Below are 26,622 nucleotides of genomic sequence, written 5' to 3' on the forward strand. Positions count from 1 at the left end.
TTGGCTCCTCCTCTTCTCGCTCCCTCCGGCTGCACTCCAGGGGGATTGGTTCTGTGCTGTATGGGGCCCCGTGATTTCTAACAGCAGTACCGTCACTAGGATAGTGAACTTTTGCATGACAGGTCCTCTTTAACAGGCTACCATTCAGTTATATATATCGGAGATGCATCACATCCCGTATTAATAAATTCCCAATCTATAGAAAGAATCAGTTCTTCTTCTTCTTCTATTATAATAGTTTTTAATCTTAAATACAGAATTTACACTAAATACAGAGAACGCAGGTTCCGCCCCCATTACATCACCGTGCTCCGCCTCCTCCGGCACCGTGGATCGGGGGTCGGTATTTATTTATTGGTGCCCAGAATGTCGGCCAGCATTTTGGTGGCGTGTTGGGACTGTCCAGAGGCGTACTCCTCCAGGCTCCGCCCCATCACTCGGTGTAAGTTATTGGTAAGTTTGGTGATGACGTCCTTGAAGTTACCGTTTCGGCCGGGCAGCACTCCGTTCCCGGTTATATTACTCAGGAAGAACCACAAAACGGGCAAAACGTGGCGCTCCACGGCCTGCGGTTTCCGGGGGTAGACAGAGGATACAAGACCTGGGGGGACAATGGAGAAATGTTGAGGGGTTCATTATAGAAATAATAATAATAATGCGGTGAGAACCCGCCACATAATACAGTATTCGCCTTCAGGGGCGTCTTGTAAATGCCATCAGACGTGGCCTAAAATTTTTGTTAGAGCAACAGCACTATGTGCCTCACCTTGTAGGCTATGAAAGTACCAGTGTTAGTCTTCAAATCAGTCCCAGCCCCCGCTGAACCCCCTGAATTCTAGATGAAGAATTCTGCCCAGGAAGAGATTAAGCTCCACCCAGTGGCATAACCAACAGCCAGAGTGGCCCATGTGGCACCTGGGGTAAAAGGGGGCCCCGTAATTTGTAGTTATGCCCCTAGTCGCCCTTCTGCCGATGCTAAGCAGTGCCCTCAGAGCCCTGGACCAGGAGTAGAAGGGGCCTCATAATTCATAGTTACACACCGCAGGCCCCACCCCTGCTGATGTTAAGCAGTGTCTCAAAGATCCCTGAAGTAGAAGGGGCCTTCATAATTTCTAGTTAAACCCCTGCTGATGCTGAGCAGTCCTACCAGAGCCCGGGATTAGGCGAGGCCCCATACTTCATAGTTATATACCCTTGGCTCCACCCCCGCTGATGTTAAGCAGTGCCCCTAGATCCTTGGAGTAGGAGAGAGTCCCATTATTTGTAATTACATCCCCTGGCCCCACCCCTGCTGATGCTAAGCAGTGCCCCCCGAGCCATGGAGAAGAAGGTGGCTCCCTAATTTGTGGTTATACCCCTGCTGATGCTAAGCAGTGCCCCCCAGAGCCATGGAGTAGAAGGGGGCTCCCTAATTTGTGGTTACACCCCTGCTGATGCTAAGCAGTGCCCCCCAGAGCCATGGAGTAGAAGGAGGCTCCATAATTTGTGGTTACACCCCTGCTGATGCTAAGCAGTGCCCCCAAAGCCCTGGAGTAGAAGGAGGCTCCATAATTTGTGGTTACACCCCTGCTGATGCTAAGCAGTGCCCCCCAGAGCCATGGAGTAGAAGGGGGCTCCCTAATTTGTGGTTACACCCCTGCTGATGCTAAGCAGTGCCTCCCAGAGCCGTGAAGTAGAAGGGGGCTCCATAATTTGTGGTTACACCCCTGCTGATGCTAAGCAGTGCCCCCCAGAGCCATGGAGTAGAAGGGGGCTCCCTAATTTGTGGTTACACCCTTGCTGATGCTAAGAAGTGCCCCCGAAGCCGTGGAGTAGGAGGCTCCATAATTTGTGGTTACACCCCTGCTGATGCTAAGCAGTGCCCCTCAGATCCCTTTAGAAAAAGAAGCCCCAGAATTCATAGTTGCACCCCTGGCTCCACCAGTGCCCTCAGATCTTTGGATTATTTGTAATTACACCTCTGGCCCCATCCTTACTGATGTTAGGCAGTGCCCCCAGAGCCCTGGACTAGAAGGGGGCTCTATAATTTGTAGTTACACCCCTGCTGATGGTAAGCAGTGTCCCCTGAGCCCGGCATAGAAGGGGCCCCAATATTCCTTGGTTCACCCCTGCTGATGCTAGGCAGTGCCCCACAGAGCCCTGGAGTAGAAGGAGCCCCATAATTCATAGTTACACCCCTGGCCCCACCCCTGCTGATGTTAACCGTTGCCCCCCAGAGCCTCTACTGCCCATTGAAGTGCTGGTATATGACAGTTTAGTGATGGGCGGGGTTTAGCACTGCAGGGGGTGGGGCTTAAAGTGTATGTCTAACCAAAACTTAGAGAAGGAAATCCCGATCAGCTTTTTTCTGTGGCGTGTGCCCGCTGGGGAGATTCACGGCCTATTTGGAAGCCGTTGCTCCACCCCCCTCTGAAAAGGGATCCACCATGGATTTTACTCTGAGTCTTCTTGGTGAGCTAAGACTGGCTGTGGATCTTGTTGAGTCAGCAAATTGCAACACTGTACACACAGACTGGGTCATAGGAGGTTTGTCTTCTACACAAAGCGACATTTGAGGCAGAACAGCCGAGGAGCCGTGTGCCGACCGACACAAAGACTTACAGGAACCAGATGGTTGTGTTCTTCCCCTATAAACATGTTGGGGAGGTCAGGCTCCCCATAAATAAAGTATACTATGTGCGTTTGTATCGTGTGATTGTGTCATATGATTGTATTGTTTGTTTGTATCATGTATTTGTATTTTGTGTTTGTATCATATGATTGTATTGTATGTTTGTATTGTATGATGGTGTTGTGTGTTTGTATTGTATGATGGTGTTGTGTGTTTGTATTGTATGTTTGTATTGTATGATGGTGTTGAGTGTTTGTATTGTATGATGGTGTTGTGTGTTTGTATTGTATGATGGTGTTGTATGTTTGTATTGTATGATGGTGTTGTGTGTTTGTATTGTATGATGGTGTTGTATGTTTGTATTGTATGATGGTGTTGTGTGTTTGTATTGTATGATGGTGTTGTGTGTTTGTATTGTATGATGGTGTTGTGTGTTTGTATTGTATGATGGTGTTGTGTGTTTGTATTGTATGATGGTGTTGTGTGTTTGTATTGTATGATGGTGTTGTGTGTTTGTATTGTATGATGGTGTTGTGTGTTTGTATTGTATGGTGGTGTTGTGTGTTTGTATTGTATGGTGGTGTTGTGTGTTTGTATTGTATGGTGGTGTTGTGTGTTTGTATTGTATGATGGTGTTGTGTGTTTGTATTGTATGATGGTGTTGTATGTTTGTATTGTATGATGGTGTTGTGTGTTTGTATTGTATGATGGTGTTGTATGTTTGTATTGTATGATGGTGTTGTATGTTTGTATTGTATGATGGTGTTGTGTGTTTGTATTGTATGATGGTGTTGTGTGTTTGTATTGTATGATGGTGTTGTGTGTTTGTATTGTATGGTGGTGTTGTGTGTTTGTATTGTATGGTGGTGTTGTGTGTTTGTATTGTATGGTGGTGTTGTGTGTTTGTATTGTATGGTGGTGTTGTGTGTTTGTATTGTATGATGGTGTTGTGTGTTTGTATTGTATGATGGTGTTGTGTGTTTGTATTGTATGATGGTGTTGTGTGTTTGTATTGTATGATGGTGTTGTATGTTTGTATTGTATGATGGTGTTGTGTGTTTGTATTGTATGATGGTGTTGTATGTTTGTTAGGCATTAAAATGAAAACATGCGATCCATAAATGACTGTGTGAGAATTCTTTGGAATACTGTGCAGTACTGGAGAAGATCTGGATAGAGTGGAGAAAAGTCGGAACCTCTGGCAGGTTTTTATTGTTGGCTGTGTCTCCATTGCAGAGGTTTCCCTTCACTTCCTGTCCTGATTAGAGGCGTCACAGGAAGTGAGGAGAAATCACTAGACATGTGCAGAATGAAAAACAATTGTTTTGTTAAATAATTGAATCTAGTTAAATTTGCTAAAATTCGCTTCACTCATTTTCGGAATTTGTTTAGTTTATTGACTTTTCGATTTAAATTTTCCGAATTCTGTTGAATTGAATTCAATTTGGTTGAATTTGGAAAATTTGAATCAGCACTCGAATTTATTCTATTCTAAATTTGAAAGACTGTATTATCTTTCTTTCTATTTTATTCTATTATATTCTTTTCTATTCAAAATTCAAATTTCGGAAGGTGATTATAGTCTATTTGTTTTTGTTTTTTCTCTATTTTATTCTTTCTTGTTTTCAAATAAAATTTTTTATTAATTTTCTATTTGAATTTCGGCTGAATTTTGTTTCATTATTTCGGATCAGTTTAAATTTGTTTCTATTGTAATTTGGAAATTCGGGTTCATCAAATAATGAAAAACGTGTCCGATTCAGAACGCAGCGATCTTCACGTCTCTGGAAGTCGCCCTGACAGAGACGGACAACCAAAACTCTGACAAAGGTTCTTACTTTTCCCTTTCTTGCTATAAAATGATGGAACATGGAACTCTAAAGCCACGGCATCTCCCATGTCTCCATCCTCATTGGTTCCCCTTTAAGCCTTCCAGTCAATCTACTTCCTGCGTTGAGGCGAGTTACCTGACAATCGTTCGGTCACGTCACTCATGGCGCGGCCGCTGAGGAAGCGGATGCGGCTGGCGAATGGTTGCAGAAGCCACAGATTGTCTGTAATGTAAAAATGATGGTCAATAAAGATTTCCTGTTTGTAGGGAAAGCTGAGAGTTCACGCTTTTCTCTCCTTTCTTTGCCGCTAATCTGCAGTCTCTCCCCGCTAATCTGCGTCTCTCCCCGCCCCCGACTACATCACGCTGTCTGACAGCAGAAGAAGAGTTCAAGTCAAACGCAACCTTCTCCATTCTAACGCAGCGCTGCACAAATGCATGCGTCCCAATGCAGGCCGCAGTGGTCGGCAAGGAAAGGCTTTGTTGGACTTGCTTTGCCTGCAATCCAAATTCCCCTCAATTGGAGCCACTGCATGCAAAGAAATGCAACGCAAAATCCAAACGCAGCCTCTGAACTGTCATCTAAATGCAGCCCCCCCCCCCGCCCTGAGCAGGAACATCGATTTAGAATTAGAGTTACTAGGCTGTAGTCAGCCAGAGCTAGATTGATAGTTCGTCGTTCTTGGAACTCTCTGGTATTCGTTTGCTTCTGCCTGCTGCTGGGTAGTGCCCCCGAGAATGGTGTGGGGGGCGGCACTAATCATGGAGTGTGGGAGGATGTAGATGGCTGACTGGACCTCTTAGGCCCGCTGCCTGGGTAGAGTGACCATTTGTTTGGATAGAGGCCAAGGATTGGGACTTGGTGAGGTAAGTGAGGGGTAAAAGCACCATGGAAGAACTCAACTTCAATCCGGGTATCTGAGAAACTGGACAGACGCTTTGCCCCTGACTGCAGTGTGGTGGTCTCTCCCCTAGGAGGCGGTCACTGAACTATTTAGTATCTAATTTCACAGAATGTTGGGTTGACTTAAAGGTTCTCAATCTGTGAAGGCTGTAAGTACTTTTTGCCACTCTCCTGGTGACAGTTAAGTCCATGGGTGTCCTATACCCCAGCCCTCTCCTTCGGCAGTATTGGGTGAAATCCAATAAACTCCTTATTTGGTCTAAAAACTGACCATCTGTTCACACCGCTTCACTCCTACTGAGGACTAGACCTTGGTGTGAATGCTAACCTGCCCCGCACCTGAGGTTCCTAATATAACTTTGGGGGTCATGGGGTAGCAACATACACTACTCCATTAAGGACTAGTCCTGGGGCTGAAAAGCTGGTCTGATGTTCTTCACTTATCTTTGGAGGTCATGGAATTGCTACATACACTACTCCATTGAGGTCTAGGTCTGGGGGTGAAATACTGGCCTGACCTGCATTTGAGGTTCCTCATATGTCTTTGGGGGTCATGGGGTGGCAACACACACACTACTCCATTGAGGACTAGACCTGGGGGTAAAAAGCTGGTCTGATGTTCTTCACTTATCTTTGGAGGTCATGGAATTGCTACATACACTACTTCATTGAGGACTAGGCCTGGGGGTGAAATACTGGCCTGCCCTGCATTTGAGGTTCCTCATATGTCTTTGGGGGTTATGGTGCTGCAACATACACTACTCCACTGAAGACTAAACCTAGGAGGTGAAATGCTAGCCTGAGGTTCCTTATATGTCTTTGGGGGTCATGGCGTTGCAACATATAATACTATATTGAGAACTAAATGTAGAGGTGAAATGCCAAGTCCATGGGTGTCCTATGCCCCAGCCCTCTCCTTCGGGAGTATTGGGTGAAACGTAATGAACTCTTTATTTGGTCTAAAAACTGACCGTCTGTTCACACTGCTTCACTCCTGCTGAGGACTAGACCTTGGCGTGAATGCTAACCTGCCCTGCACCTGAGGTTCCTAATATACCTTTGGGGGTCATGGGGTAGCAACATACACTACTCCATTAAGGACTAGTCCTGGGGGTGAAATGCTGGTCTGAGGTTCTTCATATGTCTTTGGAGTTCATGGGGTAGCAACATACACTACTCCATTGAGTACTAGACCTAGGGTTGAAATGCTGGCCTGACCAGCATTTGAGGTTCCTCATATGTATTTGGGGGTCATGGGGTGGCAACACACACACTACTCCATTGAGGACTAGACCTGGGGGTAAATAGCTGGTCTGAGGTTCTTCACATATCTTTGGGGGTCATGGAATTGCTACATACACTACTCCATTGAGAACTAGATCTGGGGGTGAAATACTGGCCTGACCAGCATTTGAGGTTCCTCATATGTATTTGGGGGTCATGGGGTGGCAACACACACACTACTCCATTGAGGACTAGACCTGGGGGTAAATAGCTGGTCTGAGGTTCTTCACATATCTTTGGGGGTCATGGAATTGCTACATACACTACTCCATTGAGAACTAGATCTGGGGGTGAAATACTGGCCTGACCAGCATTTGAGGTTCCTCATATGTATTTGGGGGTCATGGGGTGGCAACACACACACTACTCCATTGAGGACTAGACCTGGGGGTAAATAGCTGGTCTGAGGTTCTTCACATATCTTTGGGGGTCATGGAATTGCTACATACACTACTCCATTGAGGACTAGGTCTGGGGGTGAAATACTGGCCTGCCCCGCATTTGAGGTTCATCGTATGTCCTTGGGGGTTATGGTGCTGCAACATACACTACTCCACTGAAGACTAAACCTAGGAGGTGAAATGCTAGCCTGAGGTTCCTTATATGTCTTTGGGGGTCATGGGGTTACAACATATACTACTCCATTGAGAACTAAATGCAGAGGTGAAATGTTGGCCTGAGGTTCCTCATATACCCTTGGAGGTCATGAGGTTGCTACATACTCTACTCCATTGAAGTCAATGAGAATTTATTCATCCCAAAAAATGTGAGAAGAGTGTTTGCAAGAAAAGGAAAAAACCCCAATAAAGGTTACCGGCTATAACGCCAGGAATGATGAATATAGGATGGAGGAGGACGGTCCTCTTTATCGGGAAGGAAGAGTACCGGATACAGTCAGCAATGATTTACCTATATTTTTAATGAGTGTGTCCAGGACGGTCACTGCGGCCGTGTAGATACCGGTGTGCTTGGAGTTCAGGTTGTCCGTGACGACGGTCACCATAGGGACTAACACATGGTGCAGACTGTCCTTCAGAATCGGGATCATGACCACCGCAGACTCCAGAGCGTACTGATTGACCTTCTTGTTGGCATCCTGCATCCTCGGGTTAAAGGCATCAAATATCTGTGAATATAATAAAAATAAGATGTAATAAAATGACGGTTGTTGGCGAGGATCCTGTATAATATGAATCGGTTTCATGAAGTTATGAGAATTTGGAACAAAGTTCATTTACTAAACATTTCCACAGCCACCTATAATCTCCCAGTGATCAGCTTGTGACGTTCCTCCTACACACCTTCTATAGGAGTCTTCCATTATAGCGTCCCCATTACCCTTGGAAATTCACCTTCCCCATACTAGGGGTCTATTTGTCAAGGTTGTCTCTTAAAATTCCCAAGACTTTCACGTAAGATTCACTCATGTCTCTAATGGAATCCTATGTGGGAAATATTTGAACCTTGGGTGAAAGTTGTGAGAATCTTGGGTGAAAACATTAACCCTTTCAGCCTCCACATCCATATACCTCTTTTGGGTCAGAGCGGTTTTTAGCAGCTTCGTATAAATGGTAAAGGTACCTGTGTTGGTCTTCAAATCGGTCCCTGAAGAATCCCTTGGATCCTAGACCAGGACTTCTGCCCAAGAAGAGAATAAGCCCCACCCCCTGCTGAGGATAAGTACTTGCCCCAGAGGCTCTACTGCCCACTAAAGTGCTGGCATTTGACAAGGGGCAGGATTTGGCCTTCATGAGGGAAGGGCTTATGCCTCGTACACACGGTTGGATTTTCCGATGGGAAATGTTGGATGTGAGCTTGTTGGCTGAAAGTCGGACCGTGTGTACGCTCCATCGGACATTTGTTGTTGGACTTTTTCTGTCAACAAATGTTGGCTAGCAGGTTCTCAAATTTTCCACCAACAAAACTTTGTTGTGGGAATTTCCGATCGTGTGTGCACAAGTCTGACGCACAAAAGTTCACGCACGCCCGGAATCAAGTATGAGCCGGAAGCGCCAGGTCTTGTAAAACTAGCGTTGGTAATGGCGAGATCACATGACTATAGAACTTCTTTTTTATCAGCTCGTCGTACATCTTGTACGCCACTACGTTCGGAATTGTTGGCCGACATTTGTGTGCCGTGTGCAGGGGCGGACTGACCATTCGGGCACTCGGGCTCTGCCCAAGGACCCATGCCACTAAGGGGCCCCATCAGAGTTGCCAGCCTTAATAAAACCAGCGACAGTATGTAAAAATCTGTGTTTTTTTTAAATCCCAAGATTATAGCTGCCCCGCCTCTCCAGTACCTTTTCAGTGTGTGTGTGTATGTGTATTCTGTGTGTGTATATTGTGTGTCTGTGTGTATATACTGTATGTGTGTGTATACTGTGTGGCCCCATAATCTTCTCCTATTGCCCGGGGCCCCATAATCTTCTCCTATTGCCCGGGGGCCCCATAATCTTCTCCTATTGCCCGGGGGCCCCATGAGTTGTCAGTCCGTCCCTGGCCGTGTGTATACAAGACAAGTTGGAGCCGCGGTTTTGTTGTGGGGAAGTGCGATGGTGTGGACGGGGCATTCCAGTATAACTCCAGCCAAATCTATTCTTTTTTATTTGGATAGATTAGGGAAAGGTTGGATTCCTCTGCCAAGTTTTCATTGCTGAGATTCTTGAATGGAGCGGCTTGGAGAAGATACGAAATGTCTTGAAGATTACAGAAGAGCCGGATTGGAATGTGATTGGTCACTACAGACCTCATTGGTGGTCATGCTACAACAGATTCTTCAGCAAAGTGAATAGGAATGAGTAATTACACAACTATAGTCACAGGAAACAATGTTTCTTTTTTTATAAAATAAAGGCTTATTGAGTAGGTAGGTTACAGAGCAGGGTGCTCCACAATAGCAGAGGTTACGGAGGTAAGTGTATACAGGATAACAAATGATCTACAATGTATAACAAGATGCCAATAATGTTTCTCCTGCAGAACTAAACTGATCAGAAGCCTCTTATCTCATTGATCGTTATTTCTAAATCGTTCTTTTTTTCTGCTTCTCCACTTACTGGAGTGATGTTGGAGGTGACAAACCTCACGTTGTTCTTGCAGCGCTCCAGGGGAAGCGTCACTCCCTCCATTTTGCTTTGATATTCCTTAGCGGAGAGAAGTTTGCTGAGCTCCTTCAGTTGCTCCGTCACTTCCGCTGCCCGGACCGGCGGCCTTCCAGGGACCGGGGATTCCTGTGCTTCTGCTTCCACATCTGCAGGTCTGGTAATGCTACAGAAAAAAAAAATAATATGTTTTATTTATTCCAAACTGATCCTCAGGATCCAGAGAGAGGACAAGTTCTCATATGTCATAGCTGTCCATGGCTGTCCATAGCTGTCCATGGCTGTCCATAGCTGTCCATGGCTGTCCATGGCTGTCCATAGCTGTCCATGGCTGTCCATGGCTGTCCATAGCTGTCCATGGCTGTCCATAGCTGTCCATGGCTGTCCATGGCTGTCCATGGCTGTCCATAGCTGTCCATAGCTGTCCATAGCTGTCCATAGCTGTCCATGGCTGTCCATAGCTGTCCATGACGTTCCCTCCAGGGACAATGCAGGCTGCACACCAAGGCCCCCATTATAAAGATGGAGCAACTTTGCAGTGTCCAAGGGAATCTCCTCCCTGCTATAAATATATATATATATACACAGTGCCTTGCGAAAGTATTCGGCCCCCTTGAACTTTTCAACCTTTTGCCACATTTCAGGCTTCAAACATAAAGATATAAAATGTTTATTTTTTGTGAAGAATCACCAACAAGTGGGACACAATTGTGAAGTGGAACGAAATCTATTGGATTTTTGAAACTTTTTTAACTAATAAAAAAATGAAAAGTGGAGCGTGCAAAATTATTCGGCCCCTTTGTGTTAATACTTTGTAGAGCCACCTTTTGCTGCGATTACAGCTGCAAGTCGCTTGGGGTGTCTCTATCAGTTTTTGCACATCGAGAGACTGAAATTCTTGCCCATTCTTCCTTGCAAAACAGCTGGAGCTCAGTGAGGTTAGATGGAGAACGTTTGTGAACAGCAGTTTTCAGCTCTTTCCACAGATTCTCAATTGGATTCAGGTCTGGACTTTGGACTTGGCCATTCTAACACCTGGATACGTTTATTTGTGAACCATTCCTTTGTAGATTTTGCTGTATGTTTGGGATCATTGTCTTGTTGGAAGATAAATCTCCGTCCCAGTTTCAGGTCTTTTGCAGACTCCAACAGGTTTTCATCCAGAATGGTCCTGTATTTGGCTGCATCCATCTTCCCCTCAATTTTAACCATCTTCCCTGTCCCTGCTGAAGAAAAGCAGGCCCAAACCATGATGCTGCCACCACCATGTGTGACAGTGGGGATGGTGTGTTGAGGGTGATGAGCTGTGTTGCTTTTATGCCAAACATATCGTTTTGCATTGTGGGCAAAAAGTTGGATTTTGGTTTCATGTGACCAGAGCACCTTCTTCCACATGTTTGGTGCGTCTCCCAGGTGGCTTGTGGCAAACTTTAGACGAGACTTTTTATGGATATTTTTGAGAAATGGCTTTCTTCTTGCCACTCTTCCATAAAGGGCAGATTTGTGCAGTGTACGACTGATTGTTGTCCTATGGACAGACTCTCCCACCTCAGCTGTAGTTCTCTGCAGTTCATCCAGAGTGATCATGGGCCTCTTGGCTGCATCTCTGATCAGTCTTCTCCTTGTCTGAGCTGAAAGTTTAGAGGGACGGCCAGGTCTTGGTAGATTTGCAGTGGTCTGATACTCCTTCCATTTCAAAATGATCGCTTGCACAGTGCTCCTTGGGATGTTTAAAGCTTGGGAAATCTTTTTGTATCCAAATCCGGCTTTAAACTTCTCCACAACAGTATTACGGACCTGCCTGGTGTGTTCCTTGGTCTTCATGATGCTCTCTGCGCTTTCAACAGAACCCTGAGACTATCACAGAGCAGGTGCATTTATACAGAGACTTGATTACACACAGGTGGATTGTATTTATCACCATCAGTCATTTAGGACAACATTGGATCATTCAGAGATCCTCGCTGAACTTCTGGAGTGAGTTTGCTGCACTGAAAGTAAAGGGGCCGAATAATTTTGCACGCCCCACTTTTCAGTTTTTTATTTGCTAAAAAAGTTTAAAATATCTAATAGATTTCGTTCCACTTCACAATTGTGTCCCACTTGTTGGTGATTCTTCACAAAAAATTAAAATTTTATATCTTTATGTTTGAAGCCTGAAATGTGGCAAAAGGTTGAAAAGTTCAAGGGGGCCGAATACTTTCGCAAGGCACTGTATATATATGTATATACACACACACACACACTTTACCTTTCCTCTGGTTGCTGGACATCCTGGGCCATCACGGTGGCGCTATTCTTCTGAGGAGGACGCTGGCTTCTAGCGGACGGGATCTCGGAGATGCTGTCACTCAGCTCCTGGAATAATCATCATATCATGTATTATAAAGTTTGTGTAAAACAAGGATCTCCAAACTGCGGCCCGTGGGCCGGATGTGGGCACTATCCCTCCCAATGATACCAGAGATGGGAAACAAATTCTCTCACTGACACCAATGATTATTTTACTCCCGCTGACCACCAAGCCTGTGCCATTGATTACTCCCTCCGATGCCGGGGCATTTTCTGTACCCATTGGCCACAGTCCGGCCCCCTTCACATTTGAAGGGCAGTAAGCTGGCACTTTGTTTTTAGAACATTTGGAGACCCCTGGTGTAAAACCTGAAATATGAGGCATATGAGGCACATCACACAGCTCACATACTTTCTGCTTCACGGTGGCGATGAGGTCGCGGAGCTCATGTGATGGGATCAAACGTTCCATCTGCACCTCGAACTTGGGATGAGCCATGACCAGGCTGAACATCCGACGTCCGTAAAACCTGCAATACGGGTGATCATTATTACAATGTGTGGAATACACTCAGGACTGTAGGTGGGGGAGGTGGTCACTTAAATCCTCCCTCCGCCCCCCCCCCCCCTTCAGTCTTGCACAGTTGTAGTGGCTCTCATGGACTGGAATGTCTTACTCTGATGTCACTGCACACTGTGAGCTTCTCACAATGGGCATTAAAAGCTGCAGAAAGTCAGATAAACCCTGCCTCATTTCCTAAGAGGAGGACATCCAGTGTCCCTGGCCCCACACCCTTTGAATTTTCTTTGGATTCGGGGGGGCGGTCTGCAGGGGGAGGAGGGGAGGTACATGGGGGAATCAGATGTGGTCAGCACAGGGAGGGGGGTCAGTACGGTGGGATGGTGGGAGGACAATTACAGAACGATGCACTGTGTCTGTGTCTCTCCCTCCAGCAGCTAAAAGCTGGCAGGAGGGAGAGGAGAGAAAACAGCTTTTCGCTGCTGAAGGGAGAGACACAGACACAGTGCATCGTTCTGTACTTGTCCTTCTAGCCCTCCGTGCCAATTCTCTGGGCCCTCCTGTGTTCCTGGGCCCCCTACAGGAGGCCTGGTGGTACCCCTTATCGGCGGCCCTGATGGCATGTGTGAGTTGCCCTGGGCAGAGGAAAAGGGGCCCCTCCAAGGAAGGGAGCTATAAAATAATCCCATAATAAGTCAAAGTCCATCAAATGGCATGGGTGGGAGGGTGACATCTGTATGAAAGTACCTGGTGTCCTGCTGTCCATCCTGAACCAGTCTGACGAGGGTGCGGAGGAAGGTGTCTGTACTTTCTCTGGTTCCACACAGAAGTTTCTGGGCCCCCAGGAGCTCCATCACCCTGAGCAGATGTTTGGCCGTACATTTCCTCACTGCGCTGTTTCGGTGACTGTGGAGGAGAACGGCACAAATTACAACCTCAGGAGACCACAATGGGCATCAACGTCTCCTTATACCTCTATGGTGCCCCAAGAGATGGCAACATTTAATGGGCACAGCTTTGCCAGTGTGCCCGGGCTCCTCATGTAAATGGCTCTTTTGGAACGCCAATCCCCCCCCCCCAGGCTCTCAGCATCCTTATACTGCAATGCTAGAGTTACACCTCCAAGTGGACCTATTTTGTTCACATTAAAAGATACCGACAGGGACAACATGTGCAAAAAAAGGCTTGTTCTGCCACTTATTGGCTTCTCAAGAAACAAGCTGCCAGAAAGGTAAGTATATGTAGGCAAGGCCACTTAGAAATCATGGGGCTCCATATATCCTTCCTGATGAGGCCCCCCAACCTCGCCTACAAAGGGGTGTAGCAGAACAGCAGCACTGACTTTATCCACCTACGCCCCAGAAATGAAAAAAAAAAAAGTCCCTCTTCTGCTTCCACCTCCTGGGCCCCTCTATTGATGGTAATTGAAGCCCTGGTAAGGGAGCAGAAGCGGGGATGTGATCTAGTAAAATCTATTTGTTCACTTAGGAACAATAAATGTGTCGATCGATATTCCTTCTTTGTTCTCCTTTCAGCAGCCTCTTATCATACGGATCAGCTTGTAATGCCGCATTTTCAGGGTCCAGTGTTTTGCGGGAGCTTGCGCTGGTTAGCGCCTCATAGAGCAGCTGGGGGGGTTAGCGGGTGAGCCAGGCTCCTCCCACCTGCCCCCGCCCCCCTCGCCATCTCCCGGGTGTGCCGCAGTGTGGATTTCTATCAGCAAAAAAATAAAAAAATAAAAGAGAAAAATTCTATATATTGAAATGCAGTTTGTTTAATGGAAGTGATGTAGAATCTCTCAGTAGTCGTGTAATAAAATAATTATCTCTTGTGTCACCTTTTCTAGATGTGTGTTTTATTTTCATGTGCGGGGACACCGTGTCCTGTAAGTGGCCAGAAACAGATCCTCGTCCGATCGACACCGACGGGCTCTGATTCTGGACACTCCATAATTCAGAAAAATTAGGGGTGCTGAAACCGAAAATGCAGGATGCACTTAGTGGAAAACCGAAAACCTTTATTTTTATATACAATTGTATTATATTTGACTTATTAAATTGAGGATATTAATTAATATGAGATTATTGTTGCCCATTATTGGCACCTTTTTACTGCAAGAAAAGCTCTGGAAAAATGCAGTCTGCAGTCTCTGACCGTCTCTTGTATCGTGTCCTCTCTGACCGTCTCTTGTATCGTGTCCTCTCTGACCGTCTCTTGCATCGTGTCCTCTCTGACCGTCTCTTGTATCGTGTCCTCAGTCTATTGACCGTCTCTTGCATCGTGTCCTCAGTCTATTGACCGTCTCTTGCATCGTGTCCTCAGTCTATTGACCGTCTCTTGCATCGTGTCCTCAGTCTATTGACCGTCTCTTGCATCGTGTCCTCAGTCTATTGACCGTCTCTTGCATCGTGTCCTCAGTCTATTGACCGTCTCTTGCATCGTGTCCTCAGTCTATTGACCGTCTCTTGCATCGTGTCCTCAGTCTATTGACCGTCTCTTGCATCGTGTCCTCAGTCTCTGACCGTCTCTTGCATCGTGTCCTCAGTCTATTGACCGTCTCTTGCATCGTGTCCTCAGTCTATTGACCGTCTCTTGCATCGTGTCCTCAGTCTATTGACCGTCTCTTGCATCGTGTCCTCTCTGACCGTCTCTTGCATCGTGTCCTCAGTCTCTGTCTCTTGCATCGTGTCCTCAGTCTCTGACCGTCTCTTGCATCGTGTCCTCAGTCTATTGATCGTCTCTTGCATCGTGTCCTCTCTGACCGTCTCTTGCATCGTGTCCTCAGTCTCTGTCTCTTGCATCGTGTCCTCAGTCTCTGACCGTCTCTTGCATCGTGTCCTCAGTCTCTGTCTCTTGCATCGTGTCCTCAGTCTCTGACCGTCTCTTGCATCATGTCCTCAGTCTCTGACCGTCTCATGCATCGTGTCCTCAGTCTCTGACCGTCTCTTGCATCGTGTCCTCAGTCTCTGACCGTCTCTTGCATCGTGTCCTCAGTCTATTGACCTTCTCTTGCATCGTGTCTGCAGCCTTACTTAAATATCAGCGCCCATCAGAGGCAGCCTACCAGTGTCTGGGTCGTTTAGAGCGGCGATTTCCCGCTGTGTCATGGAGCTGGATTTGAATTTCTCGGGCCGGGAGGCCGCAGTAACGAAGTCCCACCTCCTGTGATGGACGTCACACTGTTTACATTTGCCGCCACTGGATGTGTGTGCCGTCTATTGACACTTTGGGCCTAATCTGGAGATTTTCACTTAAGGGTGTACTGATTTTTGTTGCCAGCAGTTTAGACATGAATGGCTGTGTGTTGAGTTATTTTGAGGGGACAGGAAATTTACACTGTTATACAAGCTGTACACTCACTACTTTACATTGTAGACAAGTGTCATTTCTTCAGTGTTGTCACATGAAAAGAGAGAAGAAATGTCACTGAGGGGGTGTACTTACTTTTGTCACATACTGCATATACTGTACACTCACCGGCCACTTTATTATTTCCTCCTTGCTAGTAGCAGGTCGGACCCCCTTTATTAGATTCCCTATTGGTAGCAATTTTCACCCGTGACCTCAATGTTGGGGGTTATAAGTCCACAGATGGATGTCTGTATTGCTAGGACCCCCCACTCAGGTCACCAACCAATACCCCCCCCACAGAAATCCGGAGCACGGAACCCCACACATCATGGGGGGACTGACACCAATTATTCCCATCACCATGACGATGATAAACAATCACTGATCAAATTCTATGATGAAATATTGGAAATCAATCTACCTTGTTATTTACTTAACCACTTGCTTACTGGGCACTTAAACCCCCCTCCTGCCCAGACCAATTTTCAGCTTTCAGCGCTGATGCACTTTGAATGACAATTACGCGGTCATACAACACTGTACCCAAATGAAATTTTTATCATTTTTTTTCCCACAAATAGAGCTTTCTTTTGGTGGTATTTAATTACAGCTGGGAGATTTATTTTTTGCTAAACAAACAAAAAAAATGCAAAAAAAAAAAAATACATCATGTTTAATAGTTTGTTATAAAATTTTGCAAACAGGTAATTTTTCTCATTCATTGAAGTGCGCTGATGAGGCGGCACTAGTGGGCACTGATAGGCATAGTTAAGGCGGCACCGATGGGCACAGATAAGGCGGCACAGATGGGCACAGATAAGATGGCACGGATGGGTGGCACTAAGGGGCACTGATAGGTACCACTGATAGATGAGACTGATGGGCGGCCCTGCTGAGCACTGATGGGCACTGGTAGATGACACTGATGGGCACGGATATGTGGCACTGGGGTGCAGCACCTTTGTTGAGGCAGGTTGTGGGCACTGCTGGGTGGCACTGTGGGCACTGCAGGGTGGCACTGACGGGGGGGCACTTATTTTTTTATTATGTTCAGTGATGAGGGGGCAGGTGGGCACTGTCCCGATCACGGCCGCCGGTGATCGGCTCTTTTTTTTTCTCCTCGCAGGAATAATAGCCGATTACCGTCTCCGTTATATCACATGATCAGCTGTCATTGGCTGACAGCTGATCACGTGATAAGGGGTCGGGATCGACCCCTTGCTCGGATCAGTGATCAGGCGAGTCTCATAGACTCGCCGATCACAGAGCGTGCCGCGCGCGCCCCTCGTGCACGGGACGACGTCAATAGACGTAGACCTGGCAAAGGAGATCCGCGCTGTAGCCGTCATTCGGCTATAGCACGGGTCTCAAGTGGTTAAAAATACCCCCCCCCCCCGGTGATAATTACATTACTGAGGGGTGTACTTACTTTTTTCAGCTACTGTACACCCACCGGATTGGACCCCCCATGACAGTAATTATAACCCCCAATATTGGGGTCACTGACAGCAATTACAACCCCCAACATTGAGGTTACTGGTAGAAATTATAACCCCCAACATTGGGGTCACTGGCAGCAATTACAACCCTCAACATTGGGGTCACAAAGTAATTATAACCACCAATTTTGGGGTCACTGGTAGCAATTATAACCCCCAACATTCGGGTCACTGGCACCAATAATTACCAACAACATTGGGGTCACTGGTAGCAATTATAACCCCCAACATTGGGGTCACTGGCAGCAATTATAACCCCCAAAATTGGGTTCACTGGCAGCAATTACAACCCCCAACATTGGGGTCACTGTCAGCAATAATAACCCCCAACATTGGGGTCACTGTCAGCAATAATAACCCCCAACATTGGGGTCACTGACAGCAATTGTAACCTCCAACATTGGGGTCACTGGCAGCAATTTTAACCCCCAACATTGGGGTCACTAGTGGCAATTATAACCCCCAACATTGGGATCACTGGCAGCAATTATAACCCCCAACATTGGGGTCTCTGGAAGAAATTATAATCCCCAACAGTGGGGTCAGTGGTAGCAATTTTATCTCACAACATTGAGGCCACTGGCAGCAATTATAACCCCCAACATTTGGGTCCCTGGTAGTAATTATAACCCCCAACATTGGGGTCCCTGGTAGTAATTATAACCCCCAACATTCGGGTCACTGGCACCAATAATTACCAACAACATTGGGGTCACTGGCAGCAATTATAACCCCCAACATTTGGGTCCCTGGTAGTAATTATAACCCCCAACATTGGGGTCCCTGGTAGTAATTATAACCCCCAACATTGGGGTCACTGGCACCAATAATTACCAACAACATTGAGGCCACTGGCAGCAATTATAACCCCCAACATTTGGGTCCCTGGTAGTAATTATAACCCCCAACATTGGGGTCCCTGGTAGTAATTATAACCCCCAACATTCGGGTCACTGGCACCAATAATTACCAACAACATTGGGGTCACTGGCAGCAATTAAAACTCCAACATTGGGGGCACTGGTAACAATTATAACCCCCAACATTGGGGTCACTCTCAGCAATTATAACTCCAAAATTGGGGTCACTGGAACCAAAGGGTCTGGTATGGATATTTAGGGGGACCCCCACGTCAATTTTTTTTTAAATTTGACACGGGGTTCCCCTTAATATCCATGTCAGACCTGAAGGGCCTGGTAATTGAATTTAGGGGAACCCCCGCGCTTTTTTTTTTTTTTATCAATGAATGAATGAATTGTCGGCTAATACAGAGAACACTCATTGAATGTTCTCTGTATTACAGGAGCCGACAATATAGCCGCAAGTGATTTTAAAAGATTTTTTTTCCTGCAGAAATGACACTTTGTGCAGGGACAGTTCTAAGCACGGGAAACATGCGCCCCTTCACAGGCATACTATAGACACCCCCCAGGTACGAAATTTAAAGGAATATTACACTTTTATTGTTTCACTTTAATCATTATTAAAATCATTGCTCCTGAAAAAACGGCCGTTTTTAAAACTTTTTTTGCATTGATCCATGTCCCCTGGGGCAGGACCCGGGTCCCCAAACACTTTTTAGGACAGTAACCTGCATATTAGCTTTTAAAATTAGCACTTTAGATTGTGAACGTTGGAGTCCCATAGACTTTAATAGGGTTCTAAAGTTCACACGAAGTTTAGGTCTGTTCACAGGTTCTGGTGCGAACCGAACAGGGGGGTGTTCGGCTCATCCCTATTCACAAGCTCCCCCCTGTGTAGTTCTGGGCGGATCCCTCACTTTTCTCATGACCATCCTTACCCCATGAAGGTGAAATCTTCCATGGAGCTCCAGATTGAGGGCGATTGATGGTTATTTTGTATTTCTTCCATTTGTGAATAATCTCTCCAGCACTCGTCTCCTCTCACCAAGCTTCTTGCTGATGGTCTTGTAGCCCATTCCAGCCTTGTGCAGGTCTCCAATCTTCTCCCCGACGTCCTCTGACAGATCTTTGCTCTTCCCCATGATGGTGAGGATTGGAGGGAAGGGATTCTGTGGACAGGCGTCTTCTATACACATAACGAGTTGTCGTTAGGAGAACCTTCTTACATTGACAGGACTAATCTGTGTACCACATGAGCACCTAGTGGAGCCAGTCTGTGGGGGGAGGGGTATTGTTGGTTGGTAGGTGTTTTTTCCCCCACTGTATATATTACATAGCCGGCCTTTCTTCAGCAAAGTTGTGAAGAAGAGCCTAGAAAATACCTGAAAGGTAGCCGAGTGCTCCACCTACTGGCTGACACTGAGAATACAGAACAATCACACCTACCTGCAAGAAATCTATTCTAAGGTGTGTAATAAAATCCATACAAACCCACGACATTCACTTCATTCCTTTACATTTTATCCCATCGCTAATCTGCACTCCACATATAATTCCAGTCTCTGGGGAGAATCTTGGCGATTATGTTGGCCGGGAATCGAACCCGGGTCGTCTGCTTGGAAAGCAGCTGTGCTCACCACTGCACCACCAACACAAAAAGTTGCATGTTTTTGTTGTGTGGGGGGAAACCGGAGTACCCGGGGAAAACCCACGCAAGCACAGGGAGAACATGCAAACTCCAGGCAGATGGTGTCCTGGTCAGGTCTTGAACCGAGGACCCCAGTGCTGCAAGGCTCACCGCTAAGCCTCTGTGCTGCCCCATCTTAATGTGGAACTTCACCTAAAAAGGGAAGTTCCCCTCCTCCTCCTCCTCCCTCGCTCCTCCTCCGCATCTTCAACCTGAACCCTGAAGGGGCGGGGACAGGACACCTCACCTGGGAATGGAAGGCTTGCTCCTAATAGATGGTGGAGACAGTCCACTGACAATACTGCTTTATATTTGTTGTGTCTTCCCGTTCACACAGCACAACTTCAACAACATTCGAAAAATTTCTACTCACCTGTAAAGGGGGAACTCCATGCAAACAAAATGACCTCCAAAATCTATACCAGACCCCCATCCGTGCACCCAGCCTGGCAGGCCAGGAAAGAGGGGGTGAGCATGCACCTCCCCCAACAGGGGCGGGCTGGGCCGGGGGGCAGGGCACCCCCCCCCACCAGCGGACTTATCTAACACCCTCCCCCCCACCAGCCTACTTATCTAACACCCCCCCACCAGCGAAGTTATCTAACTCCCTCCCCCCCTCCAGCGGGCTTATCTAATACCCTCCCCCCCACCAGCGGACTTATCTAACTCCCTCCCCCCCACCAGCCTACTTATCTAACACCCCCCCCCCCCCACCAGCGAAGTTATCTAACTCCCTCCCCCCCTCCAGCGGGCTTATCTAACACCCTCCCCCCACCAGCGGACTTATCTAACACCCTCCCCCCCACCAGCGGACTTATCTAACACCCTCCCCCCACCAGCCTACTTATCTAACACCCTCCCCCCCACCAGCGGACTTATCTAACACCCTCCCCCCCACCAGCGGACTGATCTAACACCCTCCTCCCCACCAGCGGACTTATATAACACCTTCCCCCCCACCAGCGGACTTATCTAACACCCTCCCCCCCACCAGCGGACTGATCTAACACCCTCCCCCCCACCAGCGGACTTATCTAACACCCTCCCCCCCACCAGCAGACTTATCTAACACCCTCCCCCCCACCAGTGCACTTTCCCAACCAATCACCCCCTCCGGCATGCACGGCCAGCAGCACAGACACACAGCCACCTCCTAGACCCCCCGGTCAGTGGTGCGGACTGATCTGGGAGGACACCCGCCCGCTGCATGCCTGCCACTTACCCCATCTTAGTGGTGGGTCAGGCAGCAGGTGAATTGCAGCACGATACATATAGGGGGTGGAGAGGAGAGAGGGGGCGGCGCCCTGGTGCCCCTAATGGGCCTGCATTGCATTTTGGTTCTTCTGCTTTGAATGGAGCCCTCAGTGAGCTGATTCGGTGGTTCAATGGGCCACTTGACTGGACTAGCTCTGTGGAAAGAGAAAAAGAAGAGATATTACAGAATGTTACATACGACTATGGCCTTCCATCTACATTAAAGACGTCCCTCAGTTTTCTAGTACTGATCAGTTTATGCCAATTCCCCAAATGTCCATTTATATAAGGTGGTCTTCTCCACAGAAGCAGCTGGCCAGATACTTGGCGGAGGTTTTGGTGTTGGGTAGAGGAACCCTCTCTATATGTTTAGCTAGTGCCATGAGCCAAGTCATCTTAGGTACTGGAGGAGAACAAATGCCATAGAGGAGAACATTACTTTACTGGGATCCCTGAGGGAAGTTAGAGGAACACTTAATGGGATGTCCCAACTGGGCTGACCAACCACTGCCAAGCAAGCCGGAAAACCTTTCCTAATCACTATTCTTCCCCCTGGAAAAAGCACCCCCCCCCCTCCCCCACCTTCCTCATAACACTAGGAAAGGAACATTCATCAAAGATCTGCAACTTTGGAAAATTCCATATGAACTGAGATTTGGTCCCCTCTAAAATGTCCTCCAGATACCAAAAGGTTTTGTTCTCCCTCCTCTAATCCACAACTGCCCCCGTGTATGGGAGATCATACTTCATAGACAGGGGACTTTATCCTAGATAACTATGTAACTACAGGAAAGGATACTTACTATTATGGTCCGGCCATATTCCCGATAATCGGGATGGATCTCAGAAAGTTTATGAATAGTCCAGCATTGTGAGTCTGTTGTGTGGTTGTGTCAGGCCGGGATGAAGTTGGGTATGCATCCTCAGTGACCATAGCTTGTTCTTCACTCCTGTAAGAGAAATTGGAAGGTAAATCATTTGCTACTAAAGTTATGAGATGTTGTAAAATGTCATTAGAAGGACTGGGAGAGATCATTTGTGAGCCTGGACTGATGTGCCGGGCCAAGAAGGAAGCAAGCATGGCCGCTGCCTTGGTGGTGTATTGGAGTCTTGCCTCCCCCTTTCCTCTGCCACCTTCTGGCCAGAAAATAAGGAACCCTCCATGGACATGGCTGAATATTGCCCATGCGGGGGTCTAGTCTGTGTTTCCAGGGAAAAAGAGATAGCTCCTCATACGGCTAGAAGGAACATGACAATGTAGCCATTTTATCCTTAAACTAGGCTTCTTGGCCGTATACAACTTAACTAAAAAACATGTACAATGAATCCCCAGGACATAATAACACTGTTTGTACTCGGCACTCCTAACCCCACACCCAAATATACACCTAGGGGAATACATTAGTATCTGGATCTTCAGCATAATCTGCAATGCCATTAATGGCTGGATGGAAGGACATTATATGGTCCTACTGCATAGGTGGCAGACCTGGCTCTCTTGTTATTTCTTCATAAAGTGAGCTGCTGGTAGTTACATATTTCACCACTAATCATCATCATCTAACCAAGAGGCTCTTCTCACTTTTCCCCACCAGACATTTCTCTTCCAGTGACTGGAATTCGTATCATGGGCTCATGGGACTTGTCATCTCCAGTCATTAGTGATTGGCCTCGTCCAATAATCCAGAACATCAAATGATCATCTGGATCCCAAATCAGTTTAGAGAAATCGGGAAACCAACTGAATGATAATTGCAGTTTGGTTACCATGGACACCAACACTTTACATAATTCATTTACCATTAGGGGAATCTTAGATGAGCTTTGTGCAAAGAATACAATATAACCTTTCCATTAAGAGTAGCAAAAATCCCTCCCATGACCCTGTTTTTCCAATTTTACTATCACTACAGATTATCCTCCAGATCTAAAGATCAGTGCCCCATCATTGGTGATGTCACATTGTACAAAGGAAATTCCAATGAAGAAACTTACGTGTTGATTGTAGATCTGCTGCTTGTATGGAATTCCTCATCATCGAGGTGTATCATTATGTCGGCGGGTTCTGATGGTAGGACAGCGGGGATCTCAGACTCAATCCAAAACTAAAGTAAAAAAAAGTCATATTCATTATCATAGAAGCTCCAGGATGACATAAAACAGATCTATCATATAACATCCTTCAGTTCAAAGCAGGTAAAGCAATAGATGATTTCTGATTGGTTGGTAGAAGTTTCTGCATTTCTCCCATTGCTTGACTGATTAAGCTGAAGAGGAAATAGTTTGATCCAGGGAATTGCGACAACTGCCTGTGTGAGGTCACCGAGGAATCTGTCTGTCTTTATGAGACAAAACTGCCCCCCGATCCCTGACCGCAGTTTTTTTTTTGCCTTCCTCTGAAACAAACTGTTACTGTTTTTGGTCCACTTGCCAACCAGCCGCCGTCATTATACTGCGGCAGGCCGGCACGATCCCGCGAGCCGTCGTCACTGTACGTCGGCTCCTTTAAACTGGATATCAGGCATGCGCGTGCCTGCTGCATTGCAGGGGGGTGGCAATGCTCGTGGCCGACAGACGCGATGACCGCACAAGATCGTGGGCACGAGAGGCAGAACAGGGATGTGTCTGTGTGTATTAAGGGAAGATATTTGCCAGCACACCATGGAACGACATAAATAGCGTCCAAACGGGTAAAACACTCAAATCCCTGTTTTGTGAGGAGAGGAGAGGCAGATCGTGAGTCCCTAATAGCTTGGAACCACGATCTGTCATCTACTATAGTCAGTCCCCTCCCCCCACAGTTAGAACACACACTAGGGAACACAGTTAACCCCTTGATTGCCCCCTAGTGTTAACCCCTTCCCTGCCAGTGACATTTACACAGTAATCAGTGCATTTTTATAGCACTGATCGCTGTATAATTGTCAATGGTTTCAAAAATGTGTCAAAAGTGTCCGATGTGTCCGTCGTAATGTCGCAGTCCCGATAAAAATCCCAGATCGTTGCCATTATCGGTCAAAAAAAAACAACAATAATAAAAATGCTATAAATCTATCCCCTATTTTGCAGACGCGATAACTTTTGCGCAAACCAATCAATATACGCTTATTGCGATTTTTAATACCAAAAATATGTAGAAGAATTCATATCGGCCTAAACTGAGGAAAAATTTGCTTTTCTTACCAAAAATGGGGAATATTTATTATAGCAAAAAGTACAAAATATTGTTTTTTTTTTTTTCAAAATTGTCTTTCTTTTTTTGCTTATAGCGCAAAAAATAAAAACCGCAGGCGTGGTCAAATACCACCAAAACAAAGCTCTATTTGTGGGGAAAAAAGAATGTCAATTTTGTTTGGGTGCAACGTCGCACGAGCACGCAGTTGTCAGTTAAAGCAACGCAGTGCCGAATCGCAAAAAATGGCCTGGTCATTGAGCAGCCAAATTTTCCAGGGCTGAAGTGGTTAAACACTGAACCAGACAGAGGTGAGTCTTTTCAGCCATGTAAGAAGGATAGAGGATACTTACTTCATCCAGGCGGGGACGATTCCTGCTTCTGCTCAGACCAGATTCAACATTAAAGGCATCTTCGAGGTCTAATATTATGTCGGCGGGTTCTGATGGTAGGACAGCGGGCATCTCAGACTCAATCCAAAACTAAAGTAAAAAAAAGTCATATTGATTATCATAGAAGCTCCAGGATGACATAAAACAGATCTATCATATAACATCCTTCAGTTCAAAGCAGGTGAAGCAATAGATGATTTCTGATTGGTTGGTAGAAGTTTCTGCATTTCTCCCATTGCTTGACTGATTAAGCTGAAGAGGAAATAGTTTGATCCAGGGAATTGCGACAACTGCCTGTGTGAGGTCACCAAGGAATCTATCTTTATGAGACAAAACTGCCCCCCCATCCCTGACCGCAGTTTTTTTTTGCCTTCCTCTGGAACAAACTGTTACTGATTTTGGTCCACTTGCCAACCAGCCACCGTCATTATACTGCGGCAGGTCGGCACGATCCCGCGAGCCGTCGTCACTGTACATCGCCTCCTTTAAACGGGATAGCAGGCATGCGTGTGCCCGCTGCATTGCACGGGGGTGCCAATGCTCAAGACCGGCAGACGCGATGACCGCACAAGATCGTTGGCACGAGAGGCAGAACAGGGATGTCTGTGTGTAAAGGGAAGATATTTGCCAGCACACCATGGAACGACATAAATAGCGTCCAAACGGGTAAAACACACAAATCCCTGTTCTGTGAGGAGAGGAGAGGCAGATCATGAGTCCTAATAGCTTGGAACCACGATCTGTCATCTACTATAGTCAGTCCCCTCCCCCCACAGTTAGAACACACAGTAGGGAACACAGTTAACCCCTTGATTGCCCCCTAGTGTTAACCCCTTCACTGCCAGTGACATTTACACAGTAATCAGTGCGTTTTTATAGCACTGATCGCTGTATAATTGTCAATGGTTTAAAAAATGTGTCAAAAGTGTTCGATGTGTCGTAATGTCGCAGTCCCGATAAAAATGGCAGATCGCCGCCATAACCGGTAAAAAAAAAAAAAAACAATAATAAAAATGCTATAAATCTATTCCCTATTTTGCAGACGCGATAACTTTCCTATATTTCACTCGGATATATTGTCTTTAGGTACGGAGCCTTCCTGCCGCTCATTCCTCCACTATCCAACAATGAAGGAAGGATCACCTTCTATATAGTCCATTCATTGCCTTCCTGTATGGTTATATCTGCTCTAGATCTAATCTATCTGATCATTGGAGGAGCTCTGCCTACTGATCACTTCTATGGATTTCCATATGAGGGACATGAGAAGGTCCCCCAACAATCTCTGTTGCCTATATCTGGGCGTGTCTATAACATACGGATATTTTATACCCAACCAGCATAATATCCTCCTACTGATGTGTAATCCTCCATGAAGGCAATGTCCCCCCTTCACTTTATATATTCTATATGCAAGAACATGTACTTACCTGTCTGTCTCTGCCTTCATCAGGGCCGACTTCCCATTGATCCCCGTATCTTTGATTGTCCATCGCGGCTTTTCTTGCCCACACTTTCTCTAGGAGTTCTCTTTTCCTTCCTGTTGTCAGCTGCTTTCCTTCTTTCTCCCAGTATGCCTTCAGTGCATGGGCTTTCTGGAAAAGTCTTCTCTCCTCTTTCTTCAGCTGCAGGTCTGTCTGCTCCTCCACCTTACCCTCCTCCATCTGGGCTTTTCTTGCCCGAACTTTCTGCAGAAGCTCTCGTTTTCTTTCTGTTGTCAGCTGCTTTCCTTCCTTCTCCCAGTATGCCTTCAGTGTATAGGCTTTCTGGAAAAGTCTTCTCTCCTCTTTCTTCAGCTGCAGGTCTGTCTGCTCCTCCACCTTACTCTCCTCCATCTGGGCTTTTCTTGCCCGAACTT

The 26,622-nt window shown here is 46.6% G+C and overlaps 1 protein-coding gene and 1 non-coding gene across 2 annotated transcripts; both read right to left on the reverse strand.

The window, feature by feature from the left end:
• On the reverse strand, positions 1-26,257 carry LOC143958036 (TOG array regulator of axonemal microtubules protein 2-like). The gene is made up of 11 exons (XM_077467485.1): positions 26,195-26,257; positions 24,726-24,854; positions 23,196-23,305; positions 22,783-23,022; positions 13,294-13,452; positions 12,439-12,556; positions 11,986-12,092; positions 9,690-9,900; positions 7,540-7,756; positions 4,579-4,665; positions 1-601 (listed from the first exon to the last, which is right to left on the reverse strand). Exons 1-11 carry the CDS (start codon positions 26,255-26,257, stop codon positions 348-350), a joined length of 1,695 nt encoding a protein of 564 aa, XP_077323611.1. The 3' UTR covers positions 1-347.
• On the reverse strand, positions 19,842-19,913 carry TRNAG-UCC (transfer RNA glycine (anticodon UCC)). Its single transcript has one exon. It is a non-coding gene; the product is annotated as a tRNA-Gly (tRNA).
• Positions 26,258-26,622: the final 365 nt, after the last annotated feature.

This window comes from Lithobates pipiens, unplaced genomic scaffold (assembly GCF_037356315.1).
Source record: "Lithobates pipiens isolate NorthernLeopardFrog02 unplaced genomic scaffold, aLitPip1_a1.2 Scaffold_101, whole genome shotgun sequence".
Classification (NCBI taxonomy): Eukaryota; Metazoa; Chordata; class Amphibia; order Anura; family Ranidae; genus Lithobates; species Lithobates pipiens.